General features: G+C 38.3%; 1 protein-coding gene across 1 annotated transcript; it reads left to right on the top strand.

The window, feature by feature from the left end:
• The first annotated feature begins 1,569 nt into the window (after positions 1-1,569).
• Positions 1,570-19,231, top strand: rab44 (RAB44, member RAS oncogene family). Its single transcript, XM_062415479.1, has 9 exons — positions 1,570-12,363; positions 13,000-13,073; positions 13,769-13,821; positions 13,926-14,048; positions 14,133-14,214; positions 16,340-16,454; positions 17,802-17,900; positions 18,010-18,086; positions 18,235-19,231. The coding sequence occupies exons 1-9, from the start codon at positions 1,615-1,617 to the stop codon at positions 18,320-18,322; spliced, it is 11,460 nt and encodes a 3,819-aa protein (XP_062271463.1). The 5' UTR covers positions 1,570-1,614; the 3' UTR covers positions 18,323-19,231.
• The last annotated feature ends 589 nt before the right edge of the window (positions 19,232-19,820 follow it).

Genomic DNA, 19,820 nt, shown 5'->3' with positions numbered 1-19,820 from the left:
TTGTTAAGTCAGCATGGAAATGTACAAGTCAGTGAATCACATGTAGAATCAAAAGATGTAGAGTTTTCTACCACACCAGAGATGATCAATGATAAAACCAGCCTCAGAGAAATCACTGAAATTGAACACAATGATGAGCAAGCAACATTGTCATTACCAACACAGGGCTTGTCAACAAATGAGGAAATAATTGAGAATTTCAACTTATCTGAAGTCAAAGATGCTCAGCATTCAGATGATGCTATTAATAAAATGCATGCACAGGATGTTGGTCACACACAAATGCAAGAGATGCATCAGATTGATTACTCCTCTGAAAGTGTGGTACATGATGCCACAGAAAAGTCTGAAAACCTGATTGAACGAGCTAAAATCAAGGACATACATCAATCAGAGCTGATTGTGAAAACAACTGATGATTCTTCTACCAAGCAGGATGTTTCAAATCCTGATGACAAACAGGATGAGGGTTCCATTAAAGAAAGCAATATGGAGGCTTTGGAACAGGGAAATGGGAACGATAATGTATCCAATACCAAGGAACCATCGATTAGCAACATAGAACCATGTCAGGTATATGAAGGTGAAGGCCAAGTGGAGGACAATTTAAAACCCAGTGCTGAACAAACTGTTCATCAGGTGATTGAAGGAATCCTCTCTGACCCTGAGGAGTGCAAATCCTCTTTACAAACCCAACAATCAGAAATAAATGCTTATTTCAACTCCCAACCTCAGGATCATTCTATGAGCATAGAAGAACAAACTGACAATGGCTTTAACCCCGTTGGGAACAGAAGAAAAATGGGGTCTAGCCGTAGAAATAGAGGACGACGACACATTAAGGACCCTGTCGTTGAATCATACCTTGAATCAGAGGAAGTTGTTGGAAATACAATGGATAATGCAGCCTTTGAAGCTGTGAAAAGACCATCAATAACAGAGGCAACAGTGGAGGAAAAATCAGTGGAAACCATGCTGGAAGAAATGGACAAATTAGACACTTCCCAGACTGATGAAGTTAGTGATCAAGTAGATGAAAATGTACAAGAGATGCCAAATGAAGAGCTTCCCAATGTTGATCCCGCAGCATATACAGTAAACAAGGAAAGAGATGAGGACACAGAATTGTTAAGTCAGCATGGAAATGTACAAGTCAGTGAATCACATGTAGAATCAAAAGATGTAGAGTTTTCTACCACACCAGAGATGATCAATGATAAAACCAGCCTCAGAGAAATCACTGAAATTGAACACAATGATGAGCAAGCAACATTGTCATTACCAACACAGGGCTTGTCAACAAATGAGGAAATAATTGAGCATTTCAACTTATCTGAAGTCAAAGATGCTCAGCATTCAGATGATGCTATTAATAAAATGCATGCACAGGATGTTGGTTACACACAAATGCAAGAGATGCATCAGATTGATTACTCCTCTGAAAGTGTGGTACATGATGCCACAGAAAAGTCTGAAAACCTGATTGAACGAGCTAAAATCAAGGACATACATCAATCAGAGCTGATTGTGAAAACAACTGATGATTCTTCTACCAAGCAGGATGTTTCAAATCCTGATGACAAACAGGATGAGGGTTCCATTAAAGAAAGCAATATGGAGGCTTTGGAACAGGGAAATGGGAACGATAATGTATCCAATACCAAGGAACCATCGATTAGCAACATAGAACCATGTCAGGTATATGAAGGTGAAGGCCAAGTGGAGGACAATTTAAAACCCAGTGCTGAACAAACTGTTCATCAGGTGATTGAAGGAATCCTCTCTGACCCTGAGGAGTGCAAATCCTCTCTACAAACCCAACAATCAGAAATAAATGCTTATTTCAACTCCCAACCTCAGGATGATTCTACAAGCATAGAAGAACAAACTGACAATGGCTTTAACCCCGTTGGGAACAGAAGAAAAATGGGGTCTAGCCGTAGAAATAGAGGACGACGACACATTAAAGACCCTGACGTTGAATCATACCTTGAATCAGAGGAAGTTGTTGGAAATACAATGGATAATGCAGCCCTTGAAGCTGTGAAAAGACCGTCAATAACAGAGGCAACAGTGGAGGAAAAATCAGTGGAAACCATGCTGGAAGAAATGGACAAATTAGACACTTCCCAGACTGATGAAGTTAGTGATCAAGTAGATGAAAATTTACAAGAGATGCCAAATGAAGAGCTTCCCAATGTTGATCCTGCAGCATATACGGTAAACAAGGAAAGAGATGAGGACACAGAATTGTTAAGTCAGCATGGAAATGTACAAGTCAGTGAATCACATGTAGAATCAGAAGATGTAGAGTTTTCTACCACACCAGAGATTATCAATGATAAAACCAGCCTCAGAGAAATCACTGAAATTGAACACAATGATGAGCAAGCAACATTGTCATTACCAACAGAGGTCTTGTCAACAACTGACGAACTAAAAGATCATCTCAATTTATCTGAAGTCAAAGATGTTCAGCATTCAGAAGATGCTGTAAATGAAGAGCACAAACAGGAGATAAAACCAACACAAATGGAAGAGATCCATCAAAATGATTACTCTTCTGAAAGTGTTGTACATGATGTCACAGAAAAGTCTGATACCCGCTCTGAAAACCTGATTGAACAAGCTGAAGTCAGGGACACATATCAATCAGAGCTGAGTGTGAAAACAACTGATGATTCTTCTACCAAGCAGGATGTTTCAAATCCTAATGACAAACAAGATGAGGGTCCCATTAAAGAAAGCAATATGGAGGCTTTGGACCAGAGAAATGAGGATGATAATGTATCCAATACCAAGGAACCATTGATCAGCAACATAGAACCATGTCAGGTATATGAAGGCGAAGGCCAAGTAGAGGACGATCTAAATCCCAGTGCTGAACAAAGTGTTTATCATGTTATGGAAGGAATCCTCTCTGACCCTGAGGAGTGCAAATCCTCTCTACAAACCCAACAATCAGAAATAAATGCTCCTTTGGACTCCCAACCTCAGGATGATTCTATGAGCATAGAAGAACAAACTGACAACGGCTTTAACCCCATTGGGAACAGAAGAAAAATGGGGTCTAGCCGTATAAATAGAGGAAGACGACACATTAAGGACCCTGTCGTTGAATCATACCTTAAACCAGAGGAAGTTGTTGGAAATACAATGGATAATGCAGCCCTTGAAGCTGTGGAAAGACCATCAATAACAGAGGCAACAGTGGAGGAAAAATCAGTGGAAACCATGCTGGAAGAAATGGACAAATTAGACACTTCCCAGACTGATGAAGTTAGTGATCAAGTAGATGAAAATTTACAAGAAATGCCAAATGAAGAGCGTCCCAATGTTGATCCCGCAGCATATACAGTAAACAAGGAAAGAGATGAGGACACAGAATTGTTAAGTCAGCATGGAAATGTACAAGTCAGTGAATCACATGTAGAATCAAAAGATGTAGAGTTTTCTACCACACCAGAGATTATCAATGATAAAACCAGACTCAGAGAAATCACTGAAATTGAACACAATGATGAGCAAGCAACATTGTCATTACCAACACAGGGCTTGTCAACAAATGAGGAACTAAAAGATCATCTCAATTTATCTGAAGTCAAAGATGTTCAGCATTCAGAAGATGCTGTAAATGAAGAGCACAAACAGGAGGTAAAACCAACACAATTGGAAGAGATGCATCAAAATTATTACTCTTCTGAAAGTGTTGTACATGATGTCACAGAAAAGTCTGATACCCGCTCTGAAAACCTGATTGAACAAGCTGAAGTCAGGGACACATATCAATCAGAGCTGAGTGTGAAAACAACTGATGATTCTTCTACCAAGCAGGACATTTCAAATCCTGATGACAAACAAGATGAGGGTCCCATTAAAGAAAGCAATATGGAGGCTTTGGACCAGAGAAATGAGGATGATAATGTATCCAATACCAAGGAACCATTGATCAGCAACATAGAACCATGTCAGGTATATGAAGGCGAAGGCCAAGTAGAGGACGATCTAAATCCCAGTGCTGAACAAAGTGTTTATCATGTTATGGAAGGAATCCTCTCTGACCCTGAGGAGTGCAAATCCTCTCTACAAACCCAACAATCAGAAATAAATGCTCCTTTGGACTCCCAACTTCAGGATGATTCTATGAGCATAGAAGAACAAACTGACAACGGCTTTAACCCCGTTGGGAACAGAAGAAAAATGGGGTCAAGCCGTATAAATAGAGGAAGACGACACATTAAGGACCCTGTCGTTGAATCATACCTTAAACCAGAGGAAGTTGTTGGAAATACAATGGATAATGCAGCCCTTGAAGCTGTGGAAAGACCATCAATAACAGAGGCAACAGTGGAGGAAAAATCAGTGGAAACCATGCTGGAAGAAATGGACAAATTAGACACTTCCCAGACTGATGAAGTTAGTGATCAAGTAGATGAAAATTTACAAGAGATGCCAAATGAAGAGCTTCCCAATGTTGATCCTGCAGCATATACGGTAAACAAGGAAAGAGATGAGGACACAGAATTGTTAAGTCAGCATGGAAATGTACAAGTCAGTGAATCACATGTAGAATCAGAAGATGTAGAGTTTTCTACCACACCAGAGATTATCAATGATAAAACCAGCCTCAGAGAAATCACTGAAATTGAACACAATGATGAGCAAGCAACATTGTCATTACCAACAGAGGTCTTGTCAACAACTGACGAACTAAAAGATCATCTCAATTTATCTGAAGTCAAAGATGTTCAGCATTCAGAAGATGCTGTAAATGAAGAGCACAAACAGGAGATAAAACCAACACAAATGGAAGAGATCCATCAAAATGATTACTCTTCTGAAAGTGTTGTACATGATGTCACAGAAAAGTCTGATACCCGCTCTGAAAACCTGATTGAACAAGCTGAAGTCAGGGACACATATCAATCAGAGCTGAGTGTGAAAACAACTGATGATTCTTCTACCAAGCAGGATGTTTCAAATCCTAATGACAAACAAGATGAGGGTCCCATTAAAGAAAGCAATATGGAGGCTTTGGACCAGAGAAATGAGGATGATAATGTATCCAATACCAAGGAACCATTGATCAGCAACATAGAACCATGTCAGGTATATGAAGGCGAAGGCCAAGTAGAGGACGATCTAAATCCCAGTGCTGAACAAAGTGTTTATCATGTTATGGAAGGAATCCTCTCTGACCCTGAGGAGTGCAAATCCTCTCTACAAACCCAACAATCAGAAATAAATGCTCCTTTGGACTCCCAACCTCAGGATGATTCTATGAGCATAGAAGAACAAACTGACAACGGCTTTAACCCCATTGGGAACAGAAGAAAAATGGGGTCTAGCCGTATAAATAGAGGAAGACGACACATTAAGGACCCTGTCGTTGAATCATACCTTAAACCAGAGGAAGTTGTTGGAAATACAATGGATAATGCAGCCCTTGAAGCTGTGGAAAGACCATCAATAACAGAGGCAACAGTGGAGGAAAAATCAGTGGAAACCATGCTGGAAGAAATGGACAAATTAGACACTTCCCAGACTGATGAAGTTAGTGATCAAGTAGATGAAAATTTACAAGAAATGCCAAATGAAGAGCGTCCCAATGTTGATCCCGCAGCATATACAGTAAACAAGGAAAGAGATGAGGACACAGAATTGTTAAGTCAGCATGGAAATGTACAAGTCAGTGAATCACATGTAGAATCAAAAGATGTAGAGTTTTCTACCACACCAGAGATTATCAATGATAAAACCAGACTCAGAGAAATCACTGAAATTGAACACAATGATGAGCAAGCAACATTGTCATTACCAACACAGGGCTTGTCAACAAATGAGGAACTAAAAGATCATCTCAATTTATCTGAAGTCAAAGATGTTCAGCATTCAGAAGATGCTGTAAATGAAGAGCACAAACAGGAGGTAAAACCAACACAATTGGAAGAGATGCATCAAAATTATTACTCTTCTGAAAGTGTTGTACATGATGTCACAGAAAAGTCTGATACCCGCTCTGAAAACCTGATTGAACAAGCTGAAGTCAGGGACACATATCAATCAGAGCTGAGTGTGAAAACAACTGATGATTCTTCTACCAAGCAGGACATTTCCAATCCTGATGACAAACAAGATGAGAGTCCCATTAAAGAAAGCAATATGGAGGCTTTGGACCAGAGAAATGAGGATGATAATGTATCCAATACCAAGGAACCATTGATCAGCAACATAGAACCATGTCAGGTATATGAAGGCGAAGGCCAAGTAGAGGACGATCTAAATCCCAGTGCTGAACAAAGTGTTTATCATGTTATGGAAGGAATCCTCTCTGACCCTGAGGAGTGCAAATCCTCTCTACAAACCCAACAATCAGAAATAAATGCTCCTTTGGACTCCCAACTTCAGGATGATTCTATGAGCATAGAAGAACAAACTGACAACGGCTTTAACCCCGTTGGGAACAGAAGAAAAATGGGGTCAAGCCGTATAAATAGAGGAAGACGACACATTAAGGACCCTGTCGTTGAATCATACCTTAAACCAGAGGAAGTTGTTGGAAATACAATGGATAATGCAGCCCTTGAAGCTGTGGAAAGACCATCAATAACAGAGGCAACAGTGGAGGAAAAATCAGTGGAAACCATGCTGGAAGAAATGGACAAATTAGACACTTCCCAGACTGATGAAGTTAGTGATCAAGTAGATGAAAATTTACAAGAAATGCCAAATGAAGAACGTCCCAATGTTGATCCCGCAGCATATACAGTAAACAAGGAAAGAGATGAGGACACAGAATTGTTAAGTCAGCATGGAAATGTACAAGTCAGTGAATCACATGTAGAATCAAAAGATGTAGAGTTTTCTACCACACCAGAGATTATCAATGATAAAACCAGACTCAGAGAAATCACTGAAATTGAACACAATGATGAGCAAGCAACATTGTCATTACCAACACAGGGCTTGTCAACAAATGAGGAACTAAAAGATCATCTCAATTTATCTGAAGTCAAAGATGTTCAGCATTCAGAAGATGCTGTAAATGAAGAGCACAAACAGGAGGTAAAACCAACACAATTGGAAGAGATGCATCAAAATTATTACTCTTCTGAAAGTGTTGTACATGATGTCACAGAAAAGTCTGATACCCGCTCTGAAAACCTGATTGAACAAGCTGAAGTCAGGGACACATATCAATCAGAGCTGAGTGTGAAAACAACTGATGATTCTTCTACCAAGCAGGACATTTCAAATCCTGATGACAAACAAGATGAGGGTCCCATTAAAGAAAGCAATATGGAGGCTTTGGACCAGAGAAATGAGGATGATAATGTATCCAATACCAAGGAACCATTGATCAGCAACATAGAACCATGTCAGGTATATGAAGGCGAAGGCCAAGTAGAGGACGATCTAAATCCCAGTGCTGAACAAAGTGTTTATCATGTTATGGAAGGAATCCTCTCTGACCCTGAGGAGTGCAAATCCTCTCTACAAACCCAACAATCAGAAATAAATGCTCCTTTGGACTCCCAACTTCAGGATGATTCTATGAGCATAGAAGAACAAACTGACAACGGCTTTAACCCCGTTGGGAACAGAAGAAAAATGGGGTCAAGCCGTATAAATAGAGGAAGACGACACATTAAGGACCCTGTCGTTGAATCATACCTTAAACCAGAGGAAGTTGTTGGAAATACAATGGATAATGCAGCCCTTGAAGCTGTGGAAAGACCATCAATAACAGAGGCAACAGTGGAGGAAAAATCAGTGGAAACCATGCTGGAAGAAATGGACAAATTAGACACTTCCCAGACTGATGAAGTTAGTGATCAAGTAGATGAAAATTTACAAGAAATGCCAAATGAAGAGCGTCCCAATGTTGATCCCGCAGCATATACAGTAAACAAGGAAAGAGATGAGGACACAGAATTGTTAAGTCAGCATGGAAATGTACAAGTCAGTGAATCACATGTAGAATCAAAAGATGTAGAGTTTTCTACCACACCAGAGATTATCAATGATAAAACCAGACTCAGAGAAATCACTGAAATTGAACACAATGATGAGCAAGCAACATTGTCATTACCAACACAGGGCTTGTCAACAAATGAGGAACTAAAAGATCATCTCAATTTATCTGAAGTCAAAGATGTTCAGCATTCAGAAGATGCTGTAAATGAAGAGCACAAACAGGAGGTAAAACCAACACAATTGGAAGAGATGCATCAAAATTATTACTCTTCTGAAAGTGTTGTACATGATGTCACAGAAAAGTCTGATACCCGCTCTGAAAACCTGATTGAACAAGCTGAAGTCAGGGACACATATCAATCAGAGCTGAGTGTGAAAACAACTGATGATTCTTCTACCAAGCAGGACATTTCAAATCCTGATGACAAACAAGATGAGGGTCCCATTAAAGAAAGCAATATGGAGGCTTTGGACCAGAGAAATGAGGATGATAATGTATCCAATACCAAGGAACCATTGATCAGCAACATAGAACCATGTCAGGTATATGAAGTTGGAGGCCAAGTAGAGGACAATTTAAAACCCAGTGCTAAACAAACTGTTCACCAGGTGATTGAAGGAATCCTCTCTGATCCTGAGGAGTGCAAATCCTCTTTACAAACCCAACAATCAGAAATAAATGCTCCTTTGGACTCCCAACCTCAGGATGATTCTATGAGCATAGAAGAACAAACCGACAATGGCTTTAACCCCGTTGGGAACAGAAGAAAAATGGGGTCTAGCCGTAGAAATAGAGGAAGACGACACATTAAGGACCCTGTCGTTGAATCATACCTTGAATCAGAGGAAGTTGTTGGAAATACAATGGATAATGCAGTCCTTGAAGCTGTGAAAAGACCGTCAATAACAGAGGCAACAGTGGAGGAAAAATCAGTGGAAACCATGCTGGAAGAAATGGACAAATTAGACACTTCCCAGACTGATGAAGTTAGTGATCAAGTAGATGAACATTTACAAGAGATGCCAAATGAAGAGCTTCCCAATGTTGATCCTGTTGCACATACAGTAAACAAGGAAAGAGATGAGGACACAGAATTGTTAAGTCAGCATGGAAATGTACAAGTCAGTGAATCACATGTAGAATCAAAAGATGTAGAGTTTTCTACCACACCAGAGATTATCAATGATAAAACCAGCCTCAGAGAAATCACTGAAATTGAACACAATGATAAGCAAGCAACATTGTCATTACCAACAGAGGGCTTGTCAACAACTGAGGAACTAAAAGATCATCTCAATTTATCTGAAGTCAAAGATGCTCAGCATTCAGAAGATGCTGTAAATGAAGAGCACAAACAGGAGGTAAAACCAACACAAATGGAAGAGATTCATCAAAATGATTACTCTTCTGAAAGTGTTGTACATGATGTCACAGAAAAGTCTGATACCCGCTCTGAAAACCTGATTGAACAAGCTGAAGTCAGGGACACATTTCAATCAGAGCTGAGTGTGAAAACAACTGATGATTCTTCTACCAAACAGGACGTTTCAAATCCTGATGACAAACAAGATGAGGGTCCCATTAAAGAAAGCAATATGGAGGCTTTGGACCAGAGAAATGAGGATGATAATGTATCCAATACCAAGGAACCATTGATCAGCAACATAGAACCATGTCAGGTATATGAAGTTGAAGGCCAAGTAGAGGACAATTCTATGAGCATAGAAGAACAAACTGACAATGGCTTCAACCCAGTTGGGAACAGAAGAAAAATGGGGTCTAGCCGTAGAAATAGAGGAAGACGACACATTAAGGACCCTGTTGTTGAATTATACCTTGAACCAACAGAGGAAGTTGTTGAAAATACAATGGATAATGCAGCCCTTGAAGCTGTGGAAAGACCATCAATAACAGAGGCAACAGTGGAGGAAAAATCAGTGGAAACCATGCTGGAAGAAATGAACAAATTAGACACTTCTCAGACTGATGAAGTTAGTGATCAAGTAGATAACAATTCACAAGAGATGCCAAATGAAGAGCTTCCCAATGTTGATCCCGCAGCATATACAGTAAACAAGGAAAGAGATGAGGACACAGAATTGTTAAGTCAGCATGGAAGTGTACAAGTCAGTGTAGAATCAGTACATGTAAAATCAGAAGATGTAGAGTTTTCTACCACACCAGATCTTACTACTGAAAAAAGCAGCCTTGATGAAGACACAGGACTTGTACACGTTTTACACAATGTTCAGAAAGCAGCATTTTCATCATCAAATGGGAAGTCTATAAATGAGGAACAAAGTGAGCAAGTCAGAGTTACCCAGCATTCAGTGGACACTTTAAATAAGGTGCATGACCAGGACGTTAAGGCACCACCAACGCCTAAAATGGATTATTCCTCAGGGAAGGATGAATCTTCTGTACAATCAGGAATACAATATCCTTTGGACTCCCAACCTCAGGATGATTCTGTGAGTATCAAAGCACAAACTCACACAGGCTTCAATCCCACAGTTAACAGAAGAAAAATGGGGTCAAGTCGAAGACATAAAGGAAGACAGTTTGTCAAGGACTCTGTTGCTGTAACAGACATGGACCCTAAATATGAAGCAATAGAAAATACCTTGGAGGAACAAGCATTTGAAACAATGAAAATGTCATCAGCATCAGAGACTACAAAGCAGGAAGAATTTAAAGAGCAAACCGACCTAGGCCTCGAACCCGCTGAGGTAAGAATTTACTCAACTTTGAATAAAGAAGACAACACAGAAAATAACCAGGAGCAAGACACGATTTTGTCAGAGAATGTTGTTCTTCAGCAAGAAGAAGCCTTTCAGGTACAAAACATGGGGGCTATATCTTCTGACAAAAATAACTATAATACTGAAGCAGAGAGCTCAATAAATGTACATATTTCTGGACAAGATGAAGTTGGAGGAAAATGTGAAGCCCAAGAGATAAATGTTTCACATGAGGTCTCACATGCGGAACTTTTATCTGCTGACACATTGTCTACATTGCACATTGGTCATGAGGGAGCAGAGCCAGCTGTGGACGTATCTGAGAATAGTGGAATCTCTAATATAGATGATGCACATCAGAGGCAACAAGGTACACAAGTTACTTCAGATTACAGCGAAAACTTGCAAATAAAATCCAAACAGAGGAAAAGAAAGTTGGGATCTACTCGTAGGGATCTCATCAGGAAACAAGAGGTAGAAACATACAACAAATATGAAACAGAAGAAAGTGACTTACCCGCAGAATCTGATACAACAAATCTTGACAAGGTGCAAGAGGTGGCAAAGGTACAATTGATAGTAACAACACATGTATCACAAAATGAAAATGCAAAACTACCATTGAGTACTGTGCATAAAGAGCAACAGGAAATTAATGAAGCCAGCGCTGTTCAAGACCAGCAGGGAACCATACATAGCAGTACCTATGACCTGCAAAGTACAGAGAGCAATAGGATATCAGGCATAGGAGATTTTATGGCTTTCCTTCCTGAACAATCTGCTTCCTTCAGTGAGGAAGTAGTTAATGCTATTAAGTATTTCCAGGTGCCTGATACAGGGGACAAAAATGTGGTGGACGATGTTACAAGATCGGGCCATGGTACTAATGAAAAGGAGGATTTGGTACAGACAACAGAAGCATCTGGTGTGGCTGTGGCAGACTTGGAAATAGAGAAATATGTAATCAGAGGAGGAGCTGAAGAAGGGCATAAAAATGCCCAGGCTGATATACAAGAGCCAAAAGATGTGAATGAGGGAGCTCACATTACAAACTTTGAGATGAAGTATGCAAGTCCAAATTTAAATCCAACAAACAGGAGGAGAAAGTTGGGCTCCACACGCAAGAATCTAGTAACCAAAAGGGAAGAAGTACATCAAAAGCAGAAGGTGGATGATGAGACAACAGAAACAAACATAGGAGATGTAATGAGTGAAGGTGTCTCTGGCATTAAAGAGAAAGAGCTACAGCTTCAGAAAGAAAACAAAGACAGTGACTCTGAACCAGGGAAAGAAGCAGTGGAGCCCAGCCACGCTGGTGATTCTTACACAAAACCTCCAGGTCACCAGGAAGTTGAAGAAAATCCTGCTGTCTCAGGCCAACTGGAAGAAACAGAACGTCATCTGACTCTAGATGACATCCCTGCAAAACTAGCCTCCTCTCCTAAACATGATGCAACATCAGAATCAGCATATGGAGGGAGAAGAAAAAAATTTGGATCTAACCGGAAGTCACATGGACACAAAACTGCCAGAGAGGACAGAATAATAGAAACTAGGAGAGATGTCAAAATAATCACAGAAGAAAGTGGCATCAAGATCTTGGAAGAACACAGAGAAGAATCGGGTCTGGACAAAAAGTCAGAGGTAAGCACCAAAGGGTTTTTTTTCGAGCACTTTTTTTTTTATTTCTTAATATTTATGACCAATATTTAGTGAACTTAATAAACACTTTTCAGCTTTGTTCTCACAATTTAATGCCTTTACCCTGTGCTTAATGGTTATTATTAGACAAGGAACAGTGGTATTTTTTCAGTAAGTCTTTAAAATACTCTACTTCCCATTTGCATAAAACGTCTTGCACACTTGTCTAAGCATGCAAGCGTTGTTGCATGTAAAATGACACAATGAACCAAAATGAGGAAGATGGGGCCCACACTACAAGTTTCACACGATGGAAAGCAGAACATAAATATTCATCTGGTTTCTTGAACGTACTGGTGGTTTATATTTTTGTAGTATTCATCTCAGAGGTTTATACAGTTAGAAGAAATGAAAGCCAGTGAAGAACTTGCATCAACATGACAGCAGAGAACAAACATAAAACTATAAAATATATCATGCAAACCTTAAAAGACAAACAAAGCTTGCAAAACATTTTTGTAATACAGATCTGTTAAACATATAACAAAATAGGCCACATTTGTTTAAAAGCCCTGTGACTAGATTAATTATGAGAACAAAGTAATATATCCTCAGTTGTCACCTCTTTTGTCTCTGCAGGTTATGGAAAGTGACAAGACACCATTATCCAACGTCAGCATCTCAGAGACAGGAGGGCACTCAGAGACTGAGAGGTAAGACACAAACACTGCAGCCTTCGAAACTACCACTCACATCCCCTCCCCATATTTATTGACCTGCAATGTACTGCATGGAACTTTTTTTTAAATTTATTTTGCTAACCTGGAAATTTCTTTCTGTATGTGTTAGCATTCAGAACAAAGACACCTTCCATCTTGCCATGCCAGTTCAAAATTAGTCTACACTTTGAGCTGCTGAAAATGTTTTGCCACTCATTCAAGTAGAATCTGACTCATCTCTTAACTCACGCAAGCTTTACATCTATGCTAATCCTCACACACAGCACATTACAAAAACTGCTAAACGCCCTGTTTTCTCATCATGGTTAGTTTGCAGTGCACTGAAGTTAAACAGTTTCCAAGCAGGCTGATAAGTAGTCTATAGTGAGGTCAACACTAGTCTGAGTTAAGAGAAAAGACAGATCAAATGGATAAACAGTAGGTTCGGACTACCAGAAAGTTGTTTAGATGCCCAATGTAACCAGTGTAACTGATGATTAATGACGCAAAGTAATGCAAACATTTGAAGTGAATAACTGGTGACTGACAACTAACAACTTGTAAAATTTTCAGTGTATGCTATATACATTGTTTTAACTTTGCTGTATTTATACCTTTTTTGCTAATATGTTTGTTTTTTATTGTTCACGCAATAAAGACATTTCACTAGTTCATTTTCTCTTTCACAGTGAGAAGACTTCAATCCGCCTGGGTCAAGAGAGTCAAAGCAGTCTTTCTTTAGGTAAACAGATCCTCACACTCTTCAGTCACAGCAAAAGGCTGTTGATATCACACCGGTGTTTAATGAGAAAAAGAAACATAAAATGTGTGTATTCATTTTTGCAGGTGACTCCAATGGAGCAGGCCGTTACAATGTGGTCATGATTGGAGACAGCAATGTGGGCAAGACCTCCTTCATGAAAAGAGCTCAAAGCGGGAAGTTTTCTTTTGATATACCCGCCTCTGTTGGTAAGATCCTGATTTTGTTCCTGAGATTATTCTCATAAATGTATGTAAACATACAGAATGATGTTACATGAATATATTTTGTAGGTCTTGATTCATGCTTGTGGACTGTGGTAGTAGACGGAAAGCCTGTGATGCTTCAGCTGTGGGATACAGCTGGTCAAGAGAGGTACGTTTATTTTTACAGTACAACATTGAGACACTAATAATTGTTGTTTCAATTAAACGAATGAATTATGGGTGAAAGCAGTTGTACAGCAGAGAATTGATGAGTTTTCCTGTGTTTTAAGTTATTTTACTATTTAAGAGTCTGTTTTCCTCTTCAGACTAATAAGGTCTTGTAAGGTGAATCAATGACCGTCTTGTAATATATTTCATGTAGAAGAACTGCACAAATTGTGTCTTCATAAATATCATGAGCATTGTGTTGTGATCGGATCAAACCCCTACTTTTTTTTTACATTTGTCTCCCACAAATACAGGTCATCTTTTGCATTTAATCTCATATGATCTTAAAAGGTTCAACCAATATTTGTCTAAGAAGACACAGCCTTCCCAACAATGACGTCACCGAGAAAGAAAACCTGCAGTCCTTTCAATGTTAGATCATTTTTCTACCTCAGTCACAATACTTGTGTATTCTTCCCCCTTTTTGCAATATGATATAAATGGAGGTATAAAATTGTGCACAACATCCAGCATTAAATAATAACTATTTTAGGTGTTTTGGAGTCAACCTCCCATGAAAACAGAAAAAATAAATTTGATGTGTCTCATGCCTACAGTGTTGATGCACTCCATAATGGCAGGTGTTATTGCTTCACAGTTGTCACAGTTGACTTTTTTGGCACTGATGCTGATGTAGGCCTAGAAGTTGTGTCTTACCACCAAATGATCAGATTATTCCCTGAGCACGTCTGGATAGAGTCCTCCTGATGATGTCTGTATGCAGGCTGACTACCTGCTCATTGGTAAGAGGGCAGGTTAAAGGTTTATGTTATTTTGCAAATCAAAGAGGAAGGCATGACTGTCAAAAGGACATTGTGTTATTTTGTGGTTTGTGATGGCCTCAGTGTGCATGCTCATGTTGCATGCTCAGTGTGTCCTCCTCTACTCAAAAGACACATACTTGATGTTTCTTTTGCGTACAGGAAATGACTTTGTATTTTCTGTCAAGCCAGTTTTATTTATAAAGCCTTATTTCACAAATACCTTCAAACATTTTCACACATTTGCATCAAAAGGCTCTAAAATCTGCACAGAGTGCAACAACACAACCCCTGTTTTTATAGACCCTAAGCTTTTCTCACAGGCCTGAGGGCTCTCCTGTCACCCAATCTGAAGGCAGCATGCCGGCCTCTCAGCTGTGTGTACACTTCGGCACACAGCCAAGAGTTCTGATTAGCACGTGACAATATTCACATAAATAACATCCTGTAAGTACTTTCTAATGTAACCACTCACAGCTATTGTACACATGAGTTTACAGGTAACATCCTCCTGAACATGTTCCAGACAATGTGTTCAAAACACTCTTTGAGCACTGGGACCACGTTATAACCTGTTTTCAGAACTGGTTCGGCACATCTCAGCAATGTTTGTCATGCTAGAATTAAGTGAATGGATTTGGTCTCAGCAGCAATGTCAGCAGCTGTCTACACGAGTTGAAAAAGTTAACATTTTGGTTGAATTTTAGGAGGATGGATATTAGATTTGTGTGGTTTCAATGCGTCCTGACAATACAAGGCTCTTGGCGTGTGCAGTTTAGAGTTCACTAAGAGTGTATTGTTAGAACTGGAGTGTGAATGCAGAATCATCATTTGTCATTTCAACTCATTTTAAACTTAATTCAATTACAGGCTCCAAAGAGCACAACTAAAAGTCACTAGAATAGTTGGTCACAATTTTTATGGACTAAAAGCATTCCAGCATTTCCAGTGAGATTTGAGCTTTGTTGTAGAAATAGTTTCACACAATTACAGCCTCCAGGTAAGAAGTCCAGCACATGTGTCTTGAAAACACCTTCGGGAACTTTTCTTTCTGCAAACTCAACAAACCAGTATCATTACACCATTAAAAACACATACTTTAGGGCATTCAGTCAAGGCTCACTGAGTTTCACCATAATATTTTTTCTGAGATGACACTTGTGATATTCACTTTTGAATAAATGTGAAAGAAGTAACTTGAAATTTTTGCCAGTTGTATGAAGTTAGTGGCCTTCTCCTGATTTAAAAAATGTGTTGAACTTTCCTGCAGCTTGTTTCTTATTACATTCTTTACTGTCTTTAAAGGTTTCACAGCATCACCAAACAGATATTCCATAAAGCCCAGGCCTTTCTCTTGATGTATGACATAACCTCCCCTCAGAGCTTCTCTGCAGTCCGCTACTGGGCGGGCTGTATTCAGGTATGCTTCACTCTACTATTGAAACACCACTAACTTTGTTTATGTAGTGATTTTTTATGTGAAACAATGTATGTTTTTGTTCAAGGCCAGATATGCATTAAAGTTTCAAATCATAGCTCTACTTTGAAACCCACACATCTCCACAATGTCAACTTTTTACGAAAAACGGCTGTTTTGTGACAATGCATTTTTCAGATAATCTTCATTAAGTTTAAAAAGGGTAATTTATAAAGTGTATTTTGATTTGATGGGTAGGGCTGGGTATTGTTTGTACAAGTTTCTGTACTGTTGTTTTTTCAATACACAAGTTTCAGTACTGATACCAAAAACACATTTTTTTTAATATCACATAATATAAATTTAAAAATGTTTATCTAGAAAAACACATGCTTTTCTTTAATAGAATTTTTCATCTAAAGTCAACTTTATCAAATGTATCAGTGTTTAATTACCAGCATGTCTTAACACAAAGCAGCCGTACATGAACTTTGCTACATTAAAATTATAATAAACTAAAATTTGCGAAATGATTACTTAAATTAGTAGATATTTAGTCAAAGAATAAACAAGGTAAATATATATAATAAAACTAAAAGTCTGACCATGCATTTGTTGCCAGCTGTCTGTACTTTTCAATAGTGCTACTCAGAAAGTATTGAAATTTGAAACCCACCTCTATTAATGGGTTGGAGTAGTTGGAGTGTTGCTCTTTACATACAAATCAGCCTTCAAGAGCATAAAACAAATATTAAACTAGAAATAACAACTGCACTATATTGAATTGTGTATTTTCTCTATAAGTAATATATCAACAATGCTTTGCAAAACAATCTTGATATTGAAATTATAATTTCCAGTCAACCCTAATTAAACTCTGAGGACTAAATAAAAGAAATACAACTTTTGTAAATTTAGATCTAAAGTATGCAAGACCTCAGTGTCACATTTAGGGCTGCAAATAATAATTTGTATTAATCTATTAATCTGTTGACTGTTTTCACAAATAATCAATTACCCTGAACGATGTCAGAATACAATACAAATCACTACAATGTCAGAAAATGGAGAGAAATTAAAAATGCTGATCAGTTTCATTTTGTTTTGTTCCAGCCAACAGACAAATAAGATATCCAAAGTTTAATATTGGAGAAGACAAAGGAAACCAGAAAATATTCACTCATATTATACTATATTTTATTTTTAGAGGCTAGAACAGGAGAATTCTGCCTTTTCTTTTCTTTAAAACCCGTAAGACTTGGCAATTCATTTTCTGTCGATCCACTAATCGTAGACATATCTGACCCTTTCTAAAAACTTAAAATAGTCAAAGTACTTCATTTTTTGCAGAATGGGGCTGTGGAAGACGTCACCATTTTACTTCTTGGCAATAAGAGTGATCATGCAGAACGTAAGGTTACAAATCGTGAAGGGGAAATTCTTGCTAAGGTATGGATCTGTTGTATTACTTCCGCTCATAATCAAGAAACCAGAAAATAATTAAATGATTACGATGGTTAAAGACATTCCCTGAGGGCAGCTGTTTGATTTTTGACAGGAGTACAACTCTGACTTCATGGAGTGTAGCGCTGCCACGGGCGAAAATGTGGTTCAGTCTTTGGAAATTGTGGCCAGGTAACATATTTTCACATTCTTGACCTTTCCTTTGTCTTGGGAATATTTGTCTGTCACACAACAATCTTTTTTTAAGCATGTCTTTTATTATTCTGGGGGATGTAATGTTACTTAAGCCATCCACTGACTGCTGTTGTGTTGTTTTCAGGCTGTTGAGTCAAAAAGTTGACACAAGAAAGGAAGCCGTGGTTTTACAAAAAGAGCCTCCAAAGAAGAAAACATCAGGATGTTGCTGAACAGATGTGAAGTGTTGAAATCCTGCACACAGTGGACATGTTGTACTGGCTTTTATGAAAAAGTAATGATTTTTTTTTTCTTTCTGTATTGTAAAATGCTTCAGTTCATTTTGCACTGTAGGTTTAATCTTGTTTGACAAATCTACCCGTTCAACTGATCTCACTCAATCAATATTGGATCTTGCTCAAGACCGATATATTCCAATTTAAAGATGTAATAAGTGATCTCACTGAGAAACCACTTTTTTTTATTACTTTAGCACTTTCAAAGGTTTCTGAGGTAACTGATTTAAAACCATGGGAAGACTTTCCACAAGGAGAGTCCTCTACATTGTTCAGCTGTTGAATTATTGTTCAACAATGTCTACTTTATGGAAATTAATTATTCATTTTACTTCTGAGAATAAATATATTGTAATTGTGTGTTTATAAATATATATTTATAGCCTAAACCTTTAAGTATCACCATCATTGTTCAACCTTAACCAGCAAATGACAGTTTAGATGATATGGTAACCATTGATATTATCAGAGTCAATAAATATCTCAAAAATATGAACTTATTTGAGTACATTTCAGTGTTTAAGAGCAACTTATGTGAGCAAATCTTTTCATTTTAGCTGTTAATTGCATAATTTTGTTCAATTATGTTTTATTAAGTTTTTATTATGATTTTGTATGTTCATTTGTTTTAAATGATGTTGGCAATATGTGCTATTGTCACACAGCCACCTGGTCAGCCATATGTTCATTAATCTGTCTATAATTTTATCTGATTATAATTCAATTGACACACTTTAAATCTCCATGTTATTTTTGTGTGTATTTCCCTTTAACTTGTGTTGCTGTATTGTGTCTCTAAATACCTTGAATCACATTGCTCTAATGATATGCTTAATAAACCTCCTAAACAACAGCTGCATGCTCAGTTAATTTGTGTCGTCGCGTTTTCTAGACAGACAAAGACAATAGTGTTCCCACTCAAACAACTCCTTCAATGGTATGAAGGGAATGACAACAATGGCGCCAATGCAATAACCTCATGAGATTTGTGGCAGACAGAAACGCTGAGACATCACCGTCCATCACAGGACCCAGATGATCACAACAAATCTGATATCTGTGAATAACACCGACTTCACTGACTACACAATACCCAATGAGAGAATTACTATAACTGCTATGAATAATTTTGATGAGTGTTTTAGGCAGGAACATTTAAAGACTGTAAATCTGTTACAGAACATGTAAAATCAGAAAACCTAGTACCACTTTTTTTTTTTCAAATCTATGATTTCCAAAAGTTTCCTGTGAAGAATTAAAATACAATACAGAGTTGGTAGCCTCCTAATTAATAGCTGCTGTAACCTCAAGGGTATTTTTGTCAGCACACGGCCGGTCAGCTGAATATGCATGACTGTCATATTTGTCTGCATTTAAATAGCATGAGTAATGGATAAGGTTTAATTAAAGCTTTTCTTTGGAAGAAAATATCTTC

Source organism: Scomber scombrus, chromosome 3 (genome assembly GCF_963691925.1).
Source record: "Scomber scombrus chromosome 3, fScoSco1.1, whole genome shotgun sequence".
Lineage (NCBI taxonomy): Eukaryota > Metazoa > Chordata > Actinopteri > Scombriformes > Scombridae > Scomber > Scomber scombrus.
This window is presented reverse-complemented; position numbering and strand designations above follow the sequence as displayed.

Excerpts from the sequence above, each read along its gene's own strand:
- rab44 (XM_062415479.1), top strand. The coding sequence starts at position 1,615 with ATGGAGGCTTTGGAACAGGGAAATGGGAACGATAATGTATCCAATACC. Across the intron at positions 14,049-14,132 it reads TGATATACCCGCCTCTGTTG|GTCTTGATTCATGCTTGTGG; the intron begins GTAAGATCCTGA and ends TATATTTTGTAG. Across the intron at positions 16,455-17,801 it reads ACTGGGCGGGCTGTATTCAG|AATGGGGCTGTGGAAGACGT; the intron begins GTATGCTTCACT and ends CATTTTTTGCAG.